Source organism: Strix aluco, chromosome 4, assembly GCF_031877795.1.
Source record: "Strix aluco isolate bStrAlu1 chromosome 4, bStrAlu1.hap1, whole genome shotgun sequence".
In the NCBI taxonomy this organism is placed as follows: domain Eukaryota; kingdom Metazoa; phylum Chordata; class Aves; order Strigiformes; family Strigidae; genus Strix; species Strix aluco.
This window is the reverse complement of record NC_133934.1, coordinates 2,699,668-2,720,134: the sequence shown is the minus strand read 5'-3', so window position 1 is coordinate 2,720,134 and position 20,467 is coordinate 2,699,668. Positions and strand designations below refer to the sequence as shown.

Here is a 20,467-nt window from a genome sequence, read left to right as displayed (position 1 = left end):
GTTCATTTATCAGGGAAGAAACACTCAACTGAATTACACCAGGCAGTCCTAAGCCATCATACCATGGATAGGTAAGGTGGGTGATGAACTTAAAAAAAACAATAGGTTTCTACTCCTCAAACATGAAAGGTGGGACAGTGTAGGGAGAAAAGAAACCAAAGAAACAAACAAAAAAACACCACACAAAACCAAAAAACAATGCTGAATACTTATTACTTCTGCATGGATGACACTAGCATTTCAAAGGACTACGGAAGCAGGCATACCTCCCCCGCCTGAGATTCTGATAGTTCCAGAATGAAGGGAATTTCAGTATCAAAATTAGCAAAAAAGTTGGTCCACTGGTGTTCAAAAATCATTAAATCCTAGAAGAAAAATATTTAACATTACTAAGGCGAGTGTTATTCCAGAGAAAGGAAGTCACAGATTGTACCGAATGAACCCAAGTTACTTCAGAACAACAAGGATTACATTTCACTATGCAGTATATAATACAGCCTGCCCAATGAAACAGGAAGTACAAGAAAATAAAAGATAAGAACTTTTTGCTGGATTTTATGGGATTTTTTGGGTGTGTGATTTTTTGTTTGGGGTTTTTTTTTTTGGAGAGAGAAGAGGCAGGAGAGGGAAAAGCACCACAGCCCAGCATTATCTGCTTTTAACCTGGGCAAGTAAGCTGTTTTGAGATCACTCATAACTCAGACCTCCTGTTTCCCCTAAGACATCCAAAATGAACACTTGGACAGATCTAACTTTCAATTTGTAAATCTCCAAAAGGTTCTGCAGTAATTTTTATCTGACATTAAGTAAGCTTATGGACAGAAAATGAAGAACAGGGTGGGGAATTTGGGAAGCTCATGATAGGCAAGTGACAGACATTTCTTTATCTACATTTGTAAAAAAAATTGGTAAGTGGAAAAGGAAGTATCAGTAACACCTCACTAAAGCAGAATAAAAAAGGAAAATTACTATAGGTAAGTGTTGCATTCAAATTAATTAAAAAAGTCAGAGAATCAATAAAAAGAAAAGTGTGTGCCATACTGATAAAGCAGGAACCTTACCGAATTAGGCAATTTTTAAATGATTACTTTCAGTTACTTGTCACATACTAACTTGGAAGATGAGAGACTTCCCGACTGTAGAAAGTGTAGTATTTCAGATATATAACAGGCAAAACCAGAACTATTATTTCAGTAGTGGTATAAGTATTATACAGTATTTTACTTCAGCCACTTCATTAATGCAGCAATGACTGAAATTTAGGGAGTGAACATTGATGAAGTCTTACAAGCTTTCCGAAATACTAATACAGCCTGTAATAGGTTTAAAATGAAGCTTTACATTTAGAGGGAGAAACTATCGGTGGAGAATATTCCAGTATTAAATAAGCTTTTCATAGAAGCTAAGAACCAAAAAGTGCTTTTGTCAGTTTTTTGGAACATGCCAATATTGTACAGAACGTTCTTTTAAATCCCAAGGAGAGTTCAAATTAGAATTTTTTGAAATCAAAGCTGTGTTAACAAAAACTTAAACAAGTATAAGCATATACCAGCTTCAAATGCTCTTTAAGATCACCTAACTTCATCCTGAGAAAAATCATCATTTTTAAATCACCAATTTCCATGCAACCAGAGTTGTATGCACCCATTAGTTTTTTGGGTTTTTTTTCAGAAAACATGAAGTCAATTTAACAACAACTTTCAGATTTAAAACTTCAAAATAGGATAAATAAGTCTGTTTCAGGGTAGACTTACCAGGTACAAGAAAAGCCCCAAACATTTATCTCACTTCCACGGGAAGGGGAAAGTGAAATATCAGGGAGTGACTATTTAGACTGACAACAACCATATGACATTTTAATTTTCATTATAGCAGTTGATTAAACAACCAAACTGGTGTGAACTACCAATACTTTATTAATAAATGATACTTACTGCTGAACTTGCTACATATTAAAAGCCTACTTTGCTGCCAAGCTAGAAACTGGTAAAAAATTAACAACAAAGTAATATATACTAATACTCCTACATTGCCCTCTTCTCTAGCACTGAGATCACACTGAAACGAGGAATCACTTCACACTGTGTACTTGTATTTCACAAAGCATCAGGGCCGCCACTGTGTGTCACTGTTACCCACTTAAAATAGTTACAAAGCAATCCTGAAAGTGTTTTTTCCTGGAAGAATGGCTGTATGTTAAAGTGGATTTTTTTTTTTTTTTTTTTTGTCCTCCCCTTGCTGCAAAAGGAGGATTAACACACACAAACATATCAGCTTTCTGTATTTTGTACATCATCCTATGACTTGAAGAATAGTCACACCATTTAGAAAAACTTTTAGGAGAATTTTAGGCAAATTAAGAAATTCAAGGAATCCAAGACAAGCTATTTTAATGTTTTGTGGACTTTGTGGTAGGTTTGAGGAAAGGGAAGAGACCCTGCGAACAACAGGGCCAGCAGATTAAGTCCATAAGCACTATTAAAAACAAAATCATAGTATTTTTGTTCCGCAGCTACACTAACAGACTAGTTGTTGATTCAGAATATTTCACCTGCATTACCTCAAAGAGCAAGTCCTCCAAGGAAACGGGATCCATTTTGCTGTACGTCTTCCACAAATCAACACTGACATCCATTAACTGAAAAAGATTTTAAACACACTTCTGTGAAGAGCACCATGAACAGTGCCCCCAATTCAGGTTTTAGCTGCACTGAAACAGACTTGCAGCACGCTACCCAGTCCAACGGTCCTCCTAAATTCTGAATTCAGAAGTATTTTTACACGACTGGCTACAAAAGAATTTACTAGATGCAAGTGTTCTGGATGCTTCAGACTCACCCCCTCAAGTGAGGGTTTAAAGTACGTGCAAAGTTTTGCTTGTCTTTCAAACAAATCATTTGACAAACCTTTTCAAATTGAGTTAATAGCAAAGATTTGCATCAGCTGGTATAAGCAAAAGGGAAAGATCAGTTTTCTGAGACAAGACAGACAAGAAGCAGATTCCAAGGTTACTTGTCCTACTCACCAGCCAATTCCTGCTGTAAGCATAATGTACATTTAGGCTCAGCTAGTTTAACTTCACAATTAGCAATACCTTCTTCCAAGGTAATAATTGGTCCAATAAGACTATTCAAAAATATGTTCTTAAGGGACACTTGTAACTGAATAATTTCTGCACTTACTGAATACTGAATGTATCCAAATAATTACTGCATGGAGGTGGTTTCCCACCACCCACTTCATTAAAAATGTAACACTGACTGGAATTTTCTTAAACCACTGCGTTAAAGTTATTCCAGTTACTTGTATTATTAGATACGGCAATAATGACATCACTTCCATTCACCTGTAGGTACAGTAAATTCTCTGGATTACAGCATCTTGAGCAACTCTGATTTCTGTAGTAAAAGAGCAACTGCCCTTGAAACACTGAAAAAAATTACTAAGTTATCATCATTAGATTATCTTCAAATCTAACAGCATAGAATGAACAGAGGGAAAGTCAGTCCGAGGAGCTAAAAATACACCGAGAGCCCCCCCTTTTAATAATGGCAGAAGTACTTATAGATGATTTACAGCAATCCCAAATGTACTTCCTCCCATAGATTGGTTTTTCCTACCCGTCTGTGACATACAGCAGCTGCCTAACAGAAAGCCATGCATAAACAGTTACGTAAAAAGTTAAGAATGCCGCTTCCCATTTGAAATCCCCTTATGACTTCAAGGAGGAAGAAAGCAAGAACTCAAGCTGGAACTGGCTGAACCACCAGAGATAACACACTCAAAATCAGATACTGAGAATTTTCATTGCTCCTTTTTAAGTCTGCAGGAGCACTGTAAAGACAGTATCAGCTCCCATAATGAAATAGGAGAGACTCTGTCTTTACAAAGTCACTGCCACGCCGTGTCTCGCAAGTTTTCTCAAAGCCTCTCCAAATTGATTAAACGAATTGGCAAGGGTAATTGAAGGCCAAAAAAACCTCCTGAATTCATAGTCAAATTTTTATTGACTAATTTCAGACACCAAGAAGGGCTACTGATACTTAGGCACACCTCCACAAGGATGCTCATCTATTTGCACTTTGTATTTAATGGTTTTGACAGCTTCACACAACAAGATGATTACAGTACTAGTGATGGAATCAAGTAAAAAAAAGAGCATGAAGGTGTCAGTGGAGAGTACAGTGCTCAGAGAAAGGCACACTTGAACTTACATAATAGATTTTTGAGCAAGCGTGTACAATACTACATGTGACTAGACTTTAACAATGGTACTACTAATTCCTTGGGGTTTTTCCAGTTGTCAGAAGTCAGACAAAGAACATTCTGGCTGTAAAAACGGAGGAGTGACAAGAAAAATAGGACATCTGCATTTCTGTGGCAGAGGTCCAAGAAAATTAAATAGAAGAAGCTTCAAATAAGTACATAAATATAAAGCTGTCCTCTGAAGATGCTGTTAGAGTGTATTTAATAAATAAGCAAATCAAATGACCCAAGTTACTCAGAGTGGAACAGCAAATCATTATTAAAATTAGAAGCATCATCCAAAATCTTGACTGTTACCCTATTCAGCAGGCTACGATGACCCAAGAATATATTATGTTAGTGAGAAAAGTAGATACATCTCTTGTGTCAAAACCAGTGATCTAAGAAATAGTCACTTCTTATTTTCCCAGTTCATTTCAAGGCATTTGTCACTAACCAGTTTCTCTTGCACTGCTCTTGAAGATCTATACCCACCTAGCAGAGTTTAAAGAAGTGTTTTATTGGTAGAGGCGGCTCTAGAAGATAAGGAAAAAATTTCTAAATCACAACAGGGAGGCTAGGGGGGCACCAAACAATCATGGTTTATCCAGGACAGTGCGCTGCATAGCTCAACAGTCTCTTAGCAAGACTGCAGTGTCTCCATCCTTGCACATTCAAAACTCAGCTTCACAAGACCCTGAAAAACTTCATCCAACTTAGAAGCTCACTTGAGTGGTGAGTCGGGACTAGATGATTTCAAAAGGTACTTACTAACTGAAATAATTCCATGATTCAATTTCTGCTTCAGAATGAAGGGGGGGGGGGGCGGGGGGGGGTGCGGAAGAAAAAAAAAAAAAAAAAAGAGAAACATAACTACTCACTTCATATTTCATTGTAAAGAAGCCATCACCCCCAATTCCTTCCAGTGCAAAAGCCTGCACTATTGGCCACTTTTCAACAATGAACATATCAAATATCTGTAGATGACCTGCAAAAGAAATGTTTCACAGAAACATTCTCTCACAAATACTGGCAGTTTAACTTCCTGTGAGATCTTAGAGTTGTTCTGAGATTCTAATAAAGGACCCCAATTATCCTGTCTTTGTACAACTTCAAATCTGTAACTGAAAAACGTTTTTTGTGAAGCTTTTAGAAACTTCTTTCTCTACACCCTGAATTTTGTCCCTTTTTTCCAGCTATCAGTCTAGTAACAGATATTATGTCTCCTTGAAAATTTCATTCCAAGAACATTAGCAAAACTGTGCCTGTTAAAATTTGAGATAATAAAAAGGGAGTTTTGCCTACTTCCATTTCCACAAATATTTGGCCTTAAGTAAAATCGTGTCAACATCAGCCCCATGTTAATCAGATTTTTAAGTCAGGGGAGAGGAAGACTAATCAGCCTGGTACTCATCAGTGAAGCTATAAGCCATCTGACTTGAAGTGTGATTATCATCCTTAAGCTACACACCTTTATCCTTTAGATACTTCCTAACAAAGAACTGCCATCCTTCCCCCATGCCCTGACCCATTAATGGTTCTGCAGGCAGTCAGAGCATATCATCCTCTCTCAAGAGAAGCAATGAAGAACCAGGAATAAATAAAAAAACCTCAACAAAACAAAACTGAATTAGCTTGGTTTGAGCTTACATGGTTCAAAAATAGAAAGCAGTTATTTTTTGTTTGCCTCTCACCTACTGTACTATGGATCAACCCCCCCCCCCCCCCCCATATTCATGCTACAGAGTGAGGTACATGCACTGCTTTTGCATTATTCACTGCTGGGGACACTGCAAAGTACACTTCACTGAACAATGTAAGATTACACTGTTCAGGCTGCAAGGCTGGCTACAGATCATAACAGGAAGTCATGCAGCCCAGTTTTTTCAGTGCTAAAAAAGGAAACTTGCATAACGAAATGTTTATTCTTTCCTTACATAAAGAAGTGTTTATCTGCAGCTCCCATCTGAACAGAGAACTTCTGTAGCAGCAGAACACACTTCTCTGAATGCAAATTATTTCTTTGCCTCATGCTGTGAGCATTCACTCTTCAGATGAAGTCTAAGGGCTTACATTTTTCAGAAAGAAATCCCAAGTAAAAAGAGGCTAAAAGGAAACTATTGACATATTAATCCTTATTTCTTACCAAGGGCAAGGAAATCTTCCTTCCCTGAAGTGCATGACTTGCATGCTGCAAAACACTTACACTGTAAGCACAAAACAAGCTAACCTACCTTGGCAGCTGTATGGAATACCAATGCGACTGCAATCTCGAACCATGTCTACAAAGCTGGAAATTTTGAATTCCTCTGCAGCTTCTTCATCTTCATACTGAAAGAAATCATTTAAAATAAAATTTGATTAGGCATGCCTAATTTGATTGTTAGCTTTGCACTAAAGAAGGTATGTATTCTACTGTTTTAATTCCATAGCAAATCTCATGTAAGCCACTGAAATATTATCTACAGCTTCCAGAAGTTAAAGAACCTCTTAGTCTCTATATTCTGAAAATTCCATCATGGCAGTGATGTATTCAAGCCAATGGAAACTGTTCTTTAAAAAAAAAAAAAAAAAAAAAATCAAACAAAAAAAAAATCAAACTTCAAGATTTTTATTAAGGTTATATGAAGACATAATTATATACTTTGATTTCAGCTTTCAATGAAGTCTTTCAATATCATCTACTAGATTCTGGACAATTTTTAAACAATAAAAGATATTTTGAGAATACCAACTGATGTATCACAAAAAACGTGCCACTGAGGGGGTAAAAAAAGAGTATTACCAGCTTAACAACACTAAACCAGGAAAGCCAACTGACCAGGTATGTCTCAGGTCACAGAACAAGCACTGAGAACCACCTGCTGTCTGCTGGAGAGGTGTATGTAAGAAAAGAAGAGGGAGGAAAGAAGAGGAGACACCACCATGCCACACTCTTGCTGTTTCACACTAGTAGCAGACTGAAGTTGTCTGAAGACTTTAGCAGACTCAAGAGCCGGAGTGAAGAACAAATATCATACTTATGGCTCAGAAAAGCATAAAAACTAGACTGAAGAGACCAATCACACCAAAAAAAAATATTCATTTTTAGAACAGACCAAACCATAAAAATGCTCTCTGATTTTTATCTGAAAAGGTTCAGTTTAGCAGCAAGTCTGAAACCAACAGGCCTAGCCCTGCTGGGTACTTCAAGAGTCATTTGCTTTCTGGAGCAAGATCAGAAGGCAGTAGTGTTTTGTCTATTTTTATTTTTTTTTTTATGTACAGTGCTCTGAACTTAATATCAAGGTAAATTACATGATTATGAACTTCTTGTATAAAGCTCTTGTGTACACCCAACAAATTTATTTTAAGAACAAGTTCTTTTAAGACAAGCCTGAATTTAAGATGCAGCCCAAGTTCCTCCATGATGTGTTCTTTCTTCAATCCCAGGAAGGCAGATCAAAGTTTCAGTTCAAAGCCAAGCCCCAAACAACTGCCAGTTTCTCAGGACTTAAAATGCTGTTAGAGTAAGAACTTGGGTTTTGGCAGGGTGCTAAAGGTTTGCTCACTATCTGCTATTGCACTAATAAATACAGCCCGTTCCATAAACAGTAGTCATGACACCCAGAAAGCTTATGCAGTATGCATCAAGTTTCAGTACTTTACCTTATTTAGCCACTTTGAAAATGGGCATTCTTTAGTAACACATTTTTTCTTCCAATAACTAGGATATTCACTTAAATTCCTATGGTCTAGTTAACAGCAAGAAGAAGGAAGAAAGGAAGGAGAGCCTATAGGTTTTGCCAGATTCATCAAGAGCTGCACCGACCCAGGTACAGCATTGATTTATTTCTAAAACTCTTGAGGTTTTTTGGTTTCATTTTTATAAAAGCAAGCAGAAGTTATTTCTGTCACTGAAAGAAAAAATGCTTAAAAGCCACTACAGGCATTCCTCCTGTAAACAGGATGCACTTAAAGCCTGACACAGTAACATTTTTGTGTTTCTCTTTCAGAAGTAATCTAGGAAACTGGCAATTCTTATACATCAGAAATGTGACTGGAAGTGCATCGCTCAGCTCATTCACATGAAACAGCAATGAAGTAAACTTGGCATTTTCAGCCTCAGAAATCAAACTTCTTCATTCATTTCCCCAAATAGCAAGGCATATGGTTTACCTTTCTAGTTCCACCATTATTTCAAGCCAGTACTGTGTGATTAAGGTTACTACTTAGCACGATAAATCACATAAAAGCCCATAAGTAGATGCAGCTTAAAATTCCATAGCTGAGATTGCAGTTGTGCTAGCAACAGTGTGTTAAGAACTTCTCCATTCTTAATTCCAAAATGCACGTTTTACCACTGTCAGGTGTGCTTCAAGATTTGCCCTTTCAGTAGGGATTTTGGCAACAAAAAAGCCTTATGAAGCCAGGCTTTAGATTTTGCTATGGCATGCTTTAACTTGTAGCTCAGCTGTTTGCATCTTAACAAGAAGTAGTTATCCCCCCTCCATGCAGCACTCGTGGGACTGTATCCAGAATGAGTTTGGGACTCGTACAAGGAAGACATCGACAAACTGGAGCAAGTTCAGTGGAGGGCCACCACGGTGATCCGCGGGTTGAAGCACCTGTCCTACAAGGAACGGCCCAGGCTCATTAAGCCCAGAGGAGCAATGGGCTGGAGCTCACTGCTGCCTTCCAACGCCCACAAAAAAACATTATTGAGATGGTGAAGCCAGTTCGCAGTTGCAGGATGCATGACAAAAATCGAAAGAGGTTCAGACTGGATAAAAGGAAACACTTTTTCACTATTAGGACAGTCAAGCAATGGAGCACACAACCAAGAGAAGTTCTGCAGTCAACATCCTTGGACGCTTTCAATATCCAACTGCAAAAGAACTTGAGTAACCTGATCTGATCTCATCACTAACCCTGCCTTAAGCAGGAGGCCGAACACAGTGATCTCCACAGGTCCCTTCTAACCTGAATTATTTCATAATTCTGTGATCTAAACTATCGGCCAGCCACATAAAAACACAAGCTATCATAAGCGCCATCACTTTCAAGCTGGAAACTCAAGGGAACAAAAGGTTTCTCTCCTTGACCTCCCCATTCATTCTTCCTCCAGCGTCACTCACCGACAACACAGGCCCCTAACCCACTCCCTTCAGATTTAAGAAAAGGAACCACACGGAACTGAACAGAGGGGGAAGCTTCCCATGATGGCGTTTAGGAAGAAGCACTTCCAGTCTCAACTGGAATAAAAAGGTGGTTCTTCCACACGTAGACAAACTATTTCCATTTTTTACTCCTCTAACAGTACTTCAGTATGATAAACATAACTTTCCTAAGGATACCTTGACTTTTAAATGCAAGATGAAAATCACATGGCCCAATGAAATTGAGGGTAATAACTCTTGAAAGGAAAAGTTTAAAGCTGAAATGAAAATACATAATAAAGTCTCTTGATTTTAAATGGCTTACTAAGCCAATCTCTTCTAATATTCTAAAACTACTGGCAAACACCACATTAAAACACTGCTTTGGTAGCAAATAAGGCTATCACTAAAAATCTCAGTGTTGACTGTGGTACTTGATTCAGATTCTGCATCTTTCACAACCCACATGTTTCTCCTCATTAAAAGATCATTGACTCATGTCAAAACAATAGTAATTAGCAGGAGAGGGGAGCAATTTGTCTTCATGCTCCAATAAATACAAAGTATTAAAAACATATTCTTCTCGCACACATTAGCGAAACAATTAATACCCATATATATATGCAGATCACACCCCTGCTGAGTATGAAAAAGAAAAAAAGACTTCTGGAAGGAATGTTAAAAAAAAAGTTCCACTTTGAATATCAGCTCATTAGCAATTCTCATCTGCATTCATTTTCCACTTACCTCATTTTCAGTTAGGCAGTGAAAATGCAAGTTCCTCCAGTATGCCACATACGGCAGAAGATGATTATAATTCACAGGGTTACAGTACAGATGGACACTGTCAGGTTTTATTAATATGATTATATCTGCAACAAGCACAACAAATATTATTCTACCACTAAGACTCCATACACAGAAGAATTATATGGGCACAAAAAAAACCCAAAACACTGAAACTGAACAGAAAATACTTTTCCTATAATGGGAAAGAGGTGGGCTCATGCAAACCTCATGGAGTTCACAAGGCCAAAGGCAAGGTCCTGCCCATGGGTCAGGGCAATCCCAAGCACAAATCCAGGCTGGGAAATGAGTGGATTGAGAGCAGCCCCAAGGAGAAGGGCTTGGGGGTGTTGGTGGATGGAAAACTGACTGTGAGCCAGAAACATGCACTCACAGCCCAGAAAGCCACCCGTGTGCTGGGCTGCACCCAGAGCAGTGTGGGCAGCAGGGCGAGGGGGGGGATTCTCCCCCTCTGCTCCGCTCTCATCAGACCCCCCTGCAGTGCTGGGTCCAGCTCTGGGGGCACCAACAGCAGAAGGACACGGACCTGCTCGAGCAGGGCCAGAGGAGGTCACGAAGATGCTCGGGGGGCTGGAGCACCTCCCCTGTGAGGACAGGCTGAGAGAGTTGGGGGGGTTCAGCTGGAGAAGAGAAGGCTCCGGGGAGACCTTAGAGCGGCCTCCCAGGACTGAAAGGGGCTACAGGAAAGGGGGGAGGGACTCTTGATCGGGGGGAGGGATAGGATGAGGGGTAACGGTTTTAAACTGAAAGAGGGGAGATTTAGATGAGATCTAAGGCAGAAATTCTTCCCTGTGAGGGTGGTGAGGCCCTGGCACAGGTTGCCCAGAGAAGTTGTGGCTGCCCCCTCCCTGGAAGGGTTCAAGGCCAGGTTGGACGGGGCTTTGGGCAACCTGGGCTAGTGGAAGGTGTCCCTGCCCATGGCAGGGGGGTGGGACTGGATGATCTTTAAGGTCCCTTCCCACCCAAACCAGTCTGTGATTCTATGATAATGTACCTCATTAAAAGATAACTGTTTAACTATTTGAACACACAATCATTCCCTGCTTCTTTAAAAAAGAAACAGTTGACAGCCATATATAGTACTTCTTACTGTCCAGACAGTTCAGAACAATTGTGGGTTTATTCTGGAGTCTTGCACAGAACTTGCATCAGCCTGTCCTTTGAAAAGCCAAGAGTGTCAGTGATGAGTCCCAGCAGAGCACTTACAGAACTGTAAACTATAGCTGCTCTTGCCTAATATTACATCAGAAGGTTGCTCCAACTACAGCACTACAGCCTATGGGGTAGATATGCAAAGTTTCATGCAAATAAGGGAATAATAATCTACGATCATGGCAACTGGCCACCTTTCAAATATCACAGAAGTGAGTTAATATGTTAAAGTAAAACACAGTTCAAGTATTTTAGAACTCCGGAGGTGTGATCACACAATAATTAATAACACATTTACATATATACCATGACTGAACTAGGACTTCTCATAATGGGCTGTATTTGTCCAGGTTTAGAACACTCGGGGAATGTACGGAGGGGGGACGTTTTTAAAAACAAGAGTTCTCCAACAGCATTTTTAAGAACAGTTTTTCAGGTGTACATACACAATTAGACATTTACTGCCTTTCCGGTTTTTTGAGGTATGCCCCTTTTTCTGGCTCCAGAAAGACTAAATAGGTAAAAATGTTGAATACGCTACTCACCATCAAGAACTTCTTCAGGAAACCCAGTTCTTTCAAAGTCATTGTTACTCTGGTTATACAAGCCAAAAAGCAGATAGTTTGCCAGTTCCCGGCAACCTTCATTGTATCGACTATCTATTCCTGCAAAAGCAAAACCATATGCAAATGGTTATGTGTTGTAACACTGTACACCTGAAAAGGCTGTTTTCTTCCCTAGTAAGAAAACTTTAAAACAGGAGTATTAACTCAACTCCCTCACATAGTCAGTGGGCACTTAGGCCCGTTGAACACACTGGGAACAGAGGGTAGGGAGAAAGGAGTTTTGCAAGTTCATTGCTACATACGGACATTCCACTCTTGACCTAAATCCACAGGCTTTGCTCTAAAAAAATTTAAGTAACTCTAGTTTTCTGTAGTGCTCTGCATCAACAAAAGTTCAATTTTATCCGGTAATTTGATCTTAAACATCTGTCCGGATGCAATATGCTTTCTAATTAGTATGTTCTTGATTGAAGCTTCCTAACAAACTAATCCTGTGACCTAAATCTCCTGCTTTAGAATACATGATTAAATGTTATCTTGTCAGTATTATAGTGCAATCCCTGAGTCACCAGAAAGCCAGTGTGGACTTCTAACATATCATGAAGATATTCTGACAAAACATATGGTATACAAACTGAGTCCAAGGAAAGCCTTTTCTGGTCCTCGGGAAAATAAAACAATTGAAGATCTGGAGCATGAAGAGATAAAAGATAAATACAAGAGGAAAGGAAACAGGCCACAGATTTAGGAATTATTTGCATCTCTCTGGAAGACAATCACAGTCATAATTCTTAATTCTACTGTAATAAATCAAGATTTCTCCACAAGTAAAACCATGCATGAAACAGCATCCTGAACACCCACACTTGATAGAGGTCACTCATCTTGACTGCTACAAAATTTCTCATAAACACCAACGTCAAGTTTTCCTACCAAGTTATATTAGGATACAGTTGGGTGCCTGCCAACAAATCAAGATTTGTTACCACTGTCCAAAGGACAGATCTGTACACTGATAATATAACAACACAGCCTGCATGTCTGGGTTTCAGGACTTGCACTGGAAACCAAACTAAAGAGTCTCCTGAACTTACCAGAAACTGGAATAAACCCTTGGTTCTGCTAGTTATGTTCCTTTTTTTAATGTTATGCTTCAGCTTTAAAGTGCTAACCAGATGCCGTGTCTGCATCCAGCTACTGAACCCCACATCTTAATAAACCCCTATGTTTTGTTTAGTAAATGGCCTTTGGATAGCTCATGTATATTTCAAGGTATCTGATATTTGGTGTATGGCTTCAGAAGAGACAAATTCAATCACTTCAAATCTTGCTGAAGCTGTGAACCTCTGTAGTCCTGCTCCCTGTTCATGGCTTCACAGCCATCAGCACCAGTAACACACTACAGGGAAGGGGGGAACCTGTGTCACACCTGCCCCAGCTTTCTCAGCCCTCAAAAACCCTTCCTACTACAATCTTTGCCACCCTCATTCCTCTGCTATCCAGCTTCTAGCACTGATTTCCCATTCATTTACATGCATCCTTGAAGCATGCTCTTTTTTAAACAAATCACAATTCTCTGTGTTCAGAGGCATCCCGTGACAAAGGGAGTATCAAGAGCCTTAGCAGTCAATCTGGAGCTCAAGTCATAGCATTGATAAGACTCAGCTAAAGGGTGCTCAGACCCAGTTACTCATTTTCCCCCCCACTGCAATGTTCTGTCTTTGCTATGCCAACAATTTTCTGCACACCCAGACTGCCCCGGATCTGGGAACTCAGAGAGAGCGAGCGCAAAAGAGGAAGAAGAGGGAGAACGCTCTGCCTCCTTTTATTTTATTTACATTTTCAGCCCCCTGAAAGCAGACGTACCCATGTGATCTAGAATTCAGTGGGACTCAACACACTACTAGCGGTGCTGAAGCCCCTGTCTTTAGGTGGGATTTTAGTTACAATCAAGTGTGGAGACAATGTTCTTCCAGGAAGCAAGGGTCCCATTGTTCTAGGGAACCCTATTTAAACGTAATCAGTCTCCTTGAAATCAGCTGTAGCCTTAGGACACAATGTCCTGAAGATAAGCTGTTTTACTGATTACTTGCCTAACTGAGGCAACTTTTGAAGTCGATCAGATGAGCAATAATCTGACACAAAGTAGGAGTTAGGGTAGCCCCTTTCAGTGGCAGCAAGCTGTTAGATCAGAAGTTCTGCAAGCAGTATTACCGGTGTTTCACAAGCAAACATCCCCTATCCCATCAAATGGTAATCCTGGGAGGTACAACTACAGGCCAGACAGCATGGATGCAAGCAGCCATGGCATTTGCACTTTTTCCTATCAGGCTCATTGCCAGGGTTTCCAAACGCTAAACAGCCAAGGTGGTGTGCTCAGGGGTTGGCTAACAAGACTTAACATGTAGTGAAGCAGAAAACTGAACAGATGATTATAAAGTCTGGAAGGTCAGGAAAAAAAAAGAAAAAAAAGAAAAAAGAGAAACTGTCCTCATTAAAAGTTAAGATGTCGCCATCACTTGAAGAGTTTGAGGTTTTATCTGGGTACATCATCTCTTCTCCAGGCTTGACTAAGAGAAGATCTTCAAAGCTAAACACCAAACCCCTGCTTTTTCAGTTAATGACTGGAGGAGGAGAAGAGCAGACAAAAAGATGTTAACGAGGGGGGCAGCTGATAAGCTTAACTCTTATAATAGAGGACAAGGGTGAATTTATTGCTTGCAGAGCACTGACAGGCTAGCAGGGAAGAAATTAGCTTCCCATAAAAGAATTAACTCTGCAGAATAATTGTTTTTAGTGGTTTTGGTTTTGTTTTTAGTATCCAGTACAGACAGAAGCTTTCATACTGGGGCTTTAATACTATTCTACAGAAACATATGGAGTTAAATGAACCGATATAGCTGGCGGAAAATAAACAGGAAATGAAACAATGACAAAGATAAGATACCTCCAGAAAGCATATTAGGAGTCCTCAACAGAACAATGGGGCAAGCTATTAATTAGGAAACCCCCACACCTGTCTCCAGCTGAGCTGGGAGTTCAGTAACTCCCAGTCTGTTCCCAACTCATCACAAGGGTGCAGTTAGACAATGACTCAGTCTAACAGTTCACTGCTGCCCAAAGAGCCATTCCTGCTCCTTCTCCTGCAGCCAGTGCTCATCTGACCTCCGAGCGCGCCAATTCAGTTTGCTAAATTGGCAGAAAACTAGTCTGGCCAAATAAAGGGGGGGGGGGGGGTGTATAAAAAAATCTGTCTGCTCAGTAAGATGAAGCAGGTAGAAGATATCAAACAACCACCAGCACTGATGCCAAATGCATGTGGGGAGGAAAGGGAAGAGGAGCAGTCCAGGGGCAGGCAGAGACGCCTTCTGCACAGCAAAAAATATTCAGCTCAACCATCACTCTATCTGATTTCACAGTTGCTAAACTGACACAAACATAGCCTACAGGTAAAAAAAGTCCTGCTTTTTATCCCAGACATGTATTTCTGACACACCTTTGAGTATCAAAACAAATGGTTGTTCCATAACACATTAAACTGCCCCGTGAGCTCTAGGGACACCAGGGAGGTAGCAGGAAGGTGAGGCTGGAGAGAATGGACCTTTAGACATTTGCCCAAAACCAACACACAGTTGTGTGTCACTTCTGACAGCAGTTCCAATCATCATTAAAATAGTCTCTATGTGGAAAAGGAATGTGATGAACTATCAGTGAAATGTACTAAATGCTGGGAAGGTTTCTCCCATGTCCTAAGAGCAAGAGCTCTGTGTAGGATGGACATAATGGAGAAAAAAAAAAATAATTACCTAAACAAGTAGTAATACATGAACAGAACCAAGCTAAAATAAACTTAAAGATTTACTGGTACAGCCTCTGAAGTAGTCCTATCCTCTTCAGGAAGAATAAAAAGTAAATATCAGGGTCTAAAAATTTAGCTTAGCTATGCTGAACTGTGAAACAGTTTGATCTCCTATCAGAACAGCTACAACTACAGTCAGATTTATAGACATACCCTCCTGAAACTAAACACATATCCTCAGAAATCAGATCAACTTAACCGTGAGCTGAAAATCTCCGTTGAAAGGTAAGATACAAGAAACACCACTGTTAAAAAAAAAAAAAAAAAAAAATAGTTCAGAGTATAATTTAAGGAGTTTGATATACTGTTTTCTTAGAGCTTTAACAGCAACACACTCCGGCTGAGACATCACAGCTTTTTTAAGATGACATGTCAACCTCCAAATTCCTTTTTCCTGTCAGCTGTGATGCCTTTTCTCCCCGGCAAACAATGCAGGAATGCTACTGTTCAACCACTTTAAAATAAGATGACAAGATTCTTTTAAAAAATCAGCTGTACCTTTATTTAAATAATTGTATCAATAATTGGTCAGTTCACATCCCTCTTTGGAGTCTCACAATGCTGGTTTTAATGTCAGTGTAAATATTAATCTACTGGAAGTGGTCTGTATTGTTTATATTTATATATTATATAAATTTGTATATGTAAATATTAAATTTCTATTATTTTTATCTCACAACCCAGTATGTAAATTAAAGTTGGGGTGAGGGAAATGCACTAACTCTAGGTCATTAAAGACAGCCAAGCGAAATATAACATGAACTGACTGTAAAAAAAGGTAGTTATGAGCATCTGCTTTCCACAGAAGTCAACAGTACTCAAAATGTAAGACTATATATTTTTTGTCATCTGAAGCTTGTATTTGAAGACCGATTTAACACATTTATAACAGAGTGACATGCCTACTTAATCAGAAGTTACGGGAGAAATTCTGCAGGCTACATTAGACAGGTCAGATGAGACAACAACAGTCCCATTGTGGGTGCTGAAAGAGATTAGTGCAAAGCACAAGTCCAGTAACAAAGCACACTTCCTATATTTCCATAGCAGAAATGCTTATTTATTAAGAGGTATGGTCTTATGCATGGACTTAACTACTTCACATTACACTGAGGATTACACACAGCAATTCCTTTTGCCTGTAATGCTTTCCCTAAAGCCCTACAATGCTTGAGTGACTATTCTTTGCTTGAGACTTACTGCAGCATTAGAGCTGACATCATCTAGAAATACTACAGTGTCAATGGTGAGATGGCACAGTGACAGATTTTATGAAATTAGACTAGCATCAAAGGCAAAAAATAACTACTTTATCCTGTATGATTAAGTTTCATTGAAGGTTGACACAGTGACCTTACAGACCTTCCAGCTGTAAAGTTACTACTTAGCCAAAGAATTCTTAAACTCTTACCGTAGAGAATGTGTAGGAAGAGTCATGTTACACAGCTAGCACAGACCAAAAGAGAACTAGGTTATACAATTTACAACTTCTTGCGGTTGGGAGAATGAGCTTCTTCAAGTTTTCTTGCTACATCATTAAAAAAAAATAACCCAAAACCCAAAATAAAACTCTAAAGAACCAGACTGTTGTATCATTTCTTAATGCAAGCCCATTACTACACATAACTTCTTTAGGGCTACATTAGATTTCTCCATCTTTAACTGTAATACATTATTTAATCAATCACTCCTTAGTCCTCTAAGGAATTTCAATCATCATTCCGCAATTTTTCCTTTAATATCTTGATACTGATTATGTACGGAAATTATGTTAAAGCACTACAAAACCCCTGTTACTTTCCTACAGCATACTTGCACGTGCAGCTTTATTTCGTATCGCCCTTTTCTCCCAACCCCAGAAGAAATAAAGCACTGAAACTACACGCTGTTTATATGCCACCAATTAAGTCGTAACTGCTTCCCGGGTTTCTCATGCGACTCTTTAAATGCATTTTGAATTACTTCACCTGAGGCAAGACCTCCCTCCTCCTAAATTCAGGTTTTATTAATTCTGTCAGTTTTCTGATTATTCTCCCCACATCTCTTCTAAGCCAAGTCTCAACCACCACCTGCCATCACTCTGCACATCACGATCCTCAGTCTTGGTGCTCCTCTGCTCTTCTCCGCTCCCTTAACCTCAGCACCTCCTAATCCTTTCCACTTCCCCACCTCCACAGGGAAACCAGCCGCAACACATGTGCCTTCAGCCTTGAGCTTTTAAGCCAAGCACCAGCTAGAAAGCCAACACTGCCTAGGCAGCTGAATGTTCACTCCAAATAGATAGGGACTAAATTCTCTCCACCCTTCCTTCAATTTGGACATTAACAAAGATTCTCTCTTCCCTCCAGCCACTGAATTTTCATAAGACTTGCAAGAATGCTGATATTATTACTTTCATAGCAAGTTTGCCTGAAATTTGTGAACAGGTTTAAGAATTACTTAGGGAGAAAAGAGTGTAATAATCAAACTGCTCTCCTTTCACTGGGAAACAGGGCTGGGGCTTGGGACAGGAACATCTTTGCTTTCCTGAAACTCATGGCATCTTTACCAGTATAGTGAGAACAAAGGGGCGGGGGGAATAAAACTAACCTAAAATGCAAAGGATTCCATCAGGTTGAGATTTGCTGCTCTGCGTCAGGATACTCTGAATGTTTCGAAGGCGGCTGCAGCTGCAAAAGAAAGAGAATTCGTCTTTAAGGTCAGTGTTTTGAAGTGCTCAAATTTGGTAGGCTAAAGAGTTGGCATAGCTTATATAATAAAGAAAAAAAGCTAAGTGGACATGCTTCAGCTTGGATATCTTTTGTTTGAAATACATTTAGACCTCATATCAAACCATCCCCAGATTATTAATTTTTGTCCACTAAAAGATGAAGTACATATAGCCCTCAGAGAAGACTACAACCCGTAACTATCCCTTCTAACCAAGCGCCCTGTTTAACCTCTATAACCTCTAGCAAAAATTTCTGTTCAAGTTTCCTCTCACCAAGCCAGCAACACTCCTTTCTCCACCAAAGAAGTAGAGAGCAAAGCAACAAGGAGCAAAGCAACATAGGGCAGGTGATGCCCAAGGAGGAAGTTGATAAGGGAAGGGACTGAGGTAGCTCTGTCACCTCAAGAGGAGTTTGCAAAAGTTGAGTTTCAGCGCCTCCAGCACCATCACATCGCTTCACTCTGTGTAACTACGTTATATGGACACGTCCCAGACCTCTCACAAGATCCAAAAGCATGACATTCGTGTAGGGGAGAAGGGAGGAAGGCACAGAGAACTCTGCCTCTGCTCACAAACCTGCAGGGCCTCATCCACGTCCTCTGTTAATAAAAGAATCATCATCATGCCAGCTGCAGTGTCGCAGTGATGCTTTTGCTTACCACTATCACAAAGACTCAAACGGGTCACCCTGGCTTTCTTACAAGCACATACATAAGCAGAAACATGGAACCAAGGGAACTTTCAGACAGAAAAGAGAAAGCAATTTTAGTGAGCATTCTCAGATAGACAGCCCCTAACCAGAGGATTTTCTCTTATTAAGCTCCAGGCGCTACAGTTCTGCCTTGCATCTAGCATTACTCTCTATAATTTTATTTAGTCGGTAATGGAAAAATATACAGCAGATACTCTCATTTAACATAACAAAAGCTGAACTCCAGATGACCGTCACTTTTTAAGAAGGGTTTTTTTTCTGCAAGACAAATTAACAAATTGAACTCATACCAGTGGGTTTCCAGTCAGAAAGCAAACCACCGCTCAGAACAACCCTAGATGAATAATACTTAATGCAGTCACAGAAGCAGGAACTTCTTCCGTTCTATACCCAAAGAAATATCTAGATCATTTTCATAAGATGCATGTTGGGGTTGTTTAGTCTGGAGAAGAGGAGGCTGAGGGGAGACCTCATGGCCCTCTGCAACTGCCTGAAAGGAGGGTGCAGAGAGGGGGGAGGAGTCTCTTGAGCCAAGGAACCAGCGGCAGGACAAGAAGGAATGGCCTCAAGCTGCGCCAGGGCAGGGTCAGACTGGCTCTTAGGAAGGATTTCTTTGCAGAAGGGGTTGTTGGGCGTTGGAATGGGCTGCCCAGGGCGGGGGGGGGAGTCCCCATCCCTGGAGGGGTTGAAGAGTCGGGTTGACCCAGCGCTGAGGGATCTGGTGGAGTTGGGAACGGTCAGGGTGAGGTTCATGGTTGGGCTGGAGGAGCTTCAAGGGCTTTTCCAACCAAGATGATTCTGGGATTCTGATTCGATTCTGTGATTTTTTTCATGTTACCTCTCTCACGACTTCTGTATTAAAACCATGAAATTTTTCTAAAATGAAGTTAGGGAAAATTATAAGCCTAAAGTATAATCCTCAATAATCCACATTAAAAAGAAATGAAATAATACCAAGTCTTGCCAAGATTTCCATAATTAAAACAAACTGTTTATTATATAAAAGTTTAATTTAGTTGTCCAATACGCATCTTTAAGTCAGGCAAAAAATTCAGCTACAAAAGCCAGAAAGCAACATAAATTGTGCTTCTAGGCAACATTTTGTGAGATTGTTTTAATACAGATAGAAGGCAAGAAATTTCACTGCTGATATTACTGAATGTGTTTTCTTGTTTATAGTCTTGTTTATGTAACTATGAGCTGTTCAGCTCTAGGAAACAAATGTCTCTCACAGAAACACTTAGAGCTAAATTTACAATCAGCTCAAACAAACAAGAA

The 20,467-nt window shown here is 39.8% G+C and overlaps 1 protein-coding gene across 1 annotated transcript in view; it reads right to left on the bottom strand.

Annotated features, from left to right (window-relative positions):
* The window catches only part of DNAAF9 (dynein axonemal assembly factor 9), an 84,621-nt gene that overhangs the window by 54,533 nt on the left and 9,621 nt on the right, over positions 1 to 20,467 (bottom strand). Inside the window, exons 2-8 of the mRNA XM_074821779.1 lie at positions 18,357 to 18,436; positions 11,888 to 12,007; positions 10,131 to 10,255; positions 6,480 to 6,576; positions 5,127 to 5,233; positions 2,561 to 2,638; positions 267 to 365 (exon numbers count right to left, since the gene is read on the bottom strand). Coding sequence (XP_074677880.1) covers positions 267 to 365; positions 2,561 to 2,638; positions 5,127 to 5,233; positions 6,480 to 6,576; positions 10,131 to 10,255; positions 11,888 to 12,007; positions 18,357 to 18,436 — 706 coding nt within the window. The remainder of the gene's footprint in view (positions 1 to 266; positions 366 to 2,560; positions 2,639 to 5,126; positions 5,234 to 6,479; positions 6,577 to 10,130; positions 10,256 to 11,887; positions 12,008 to 18,356; positions 18,437 to 20,467) is intronic.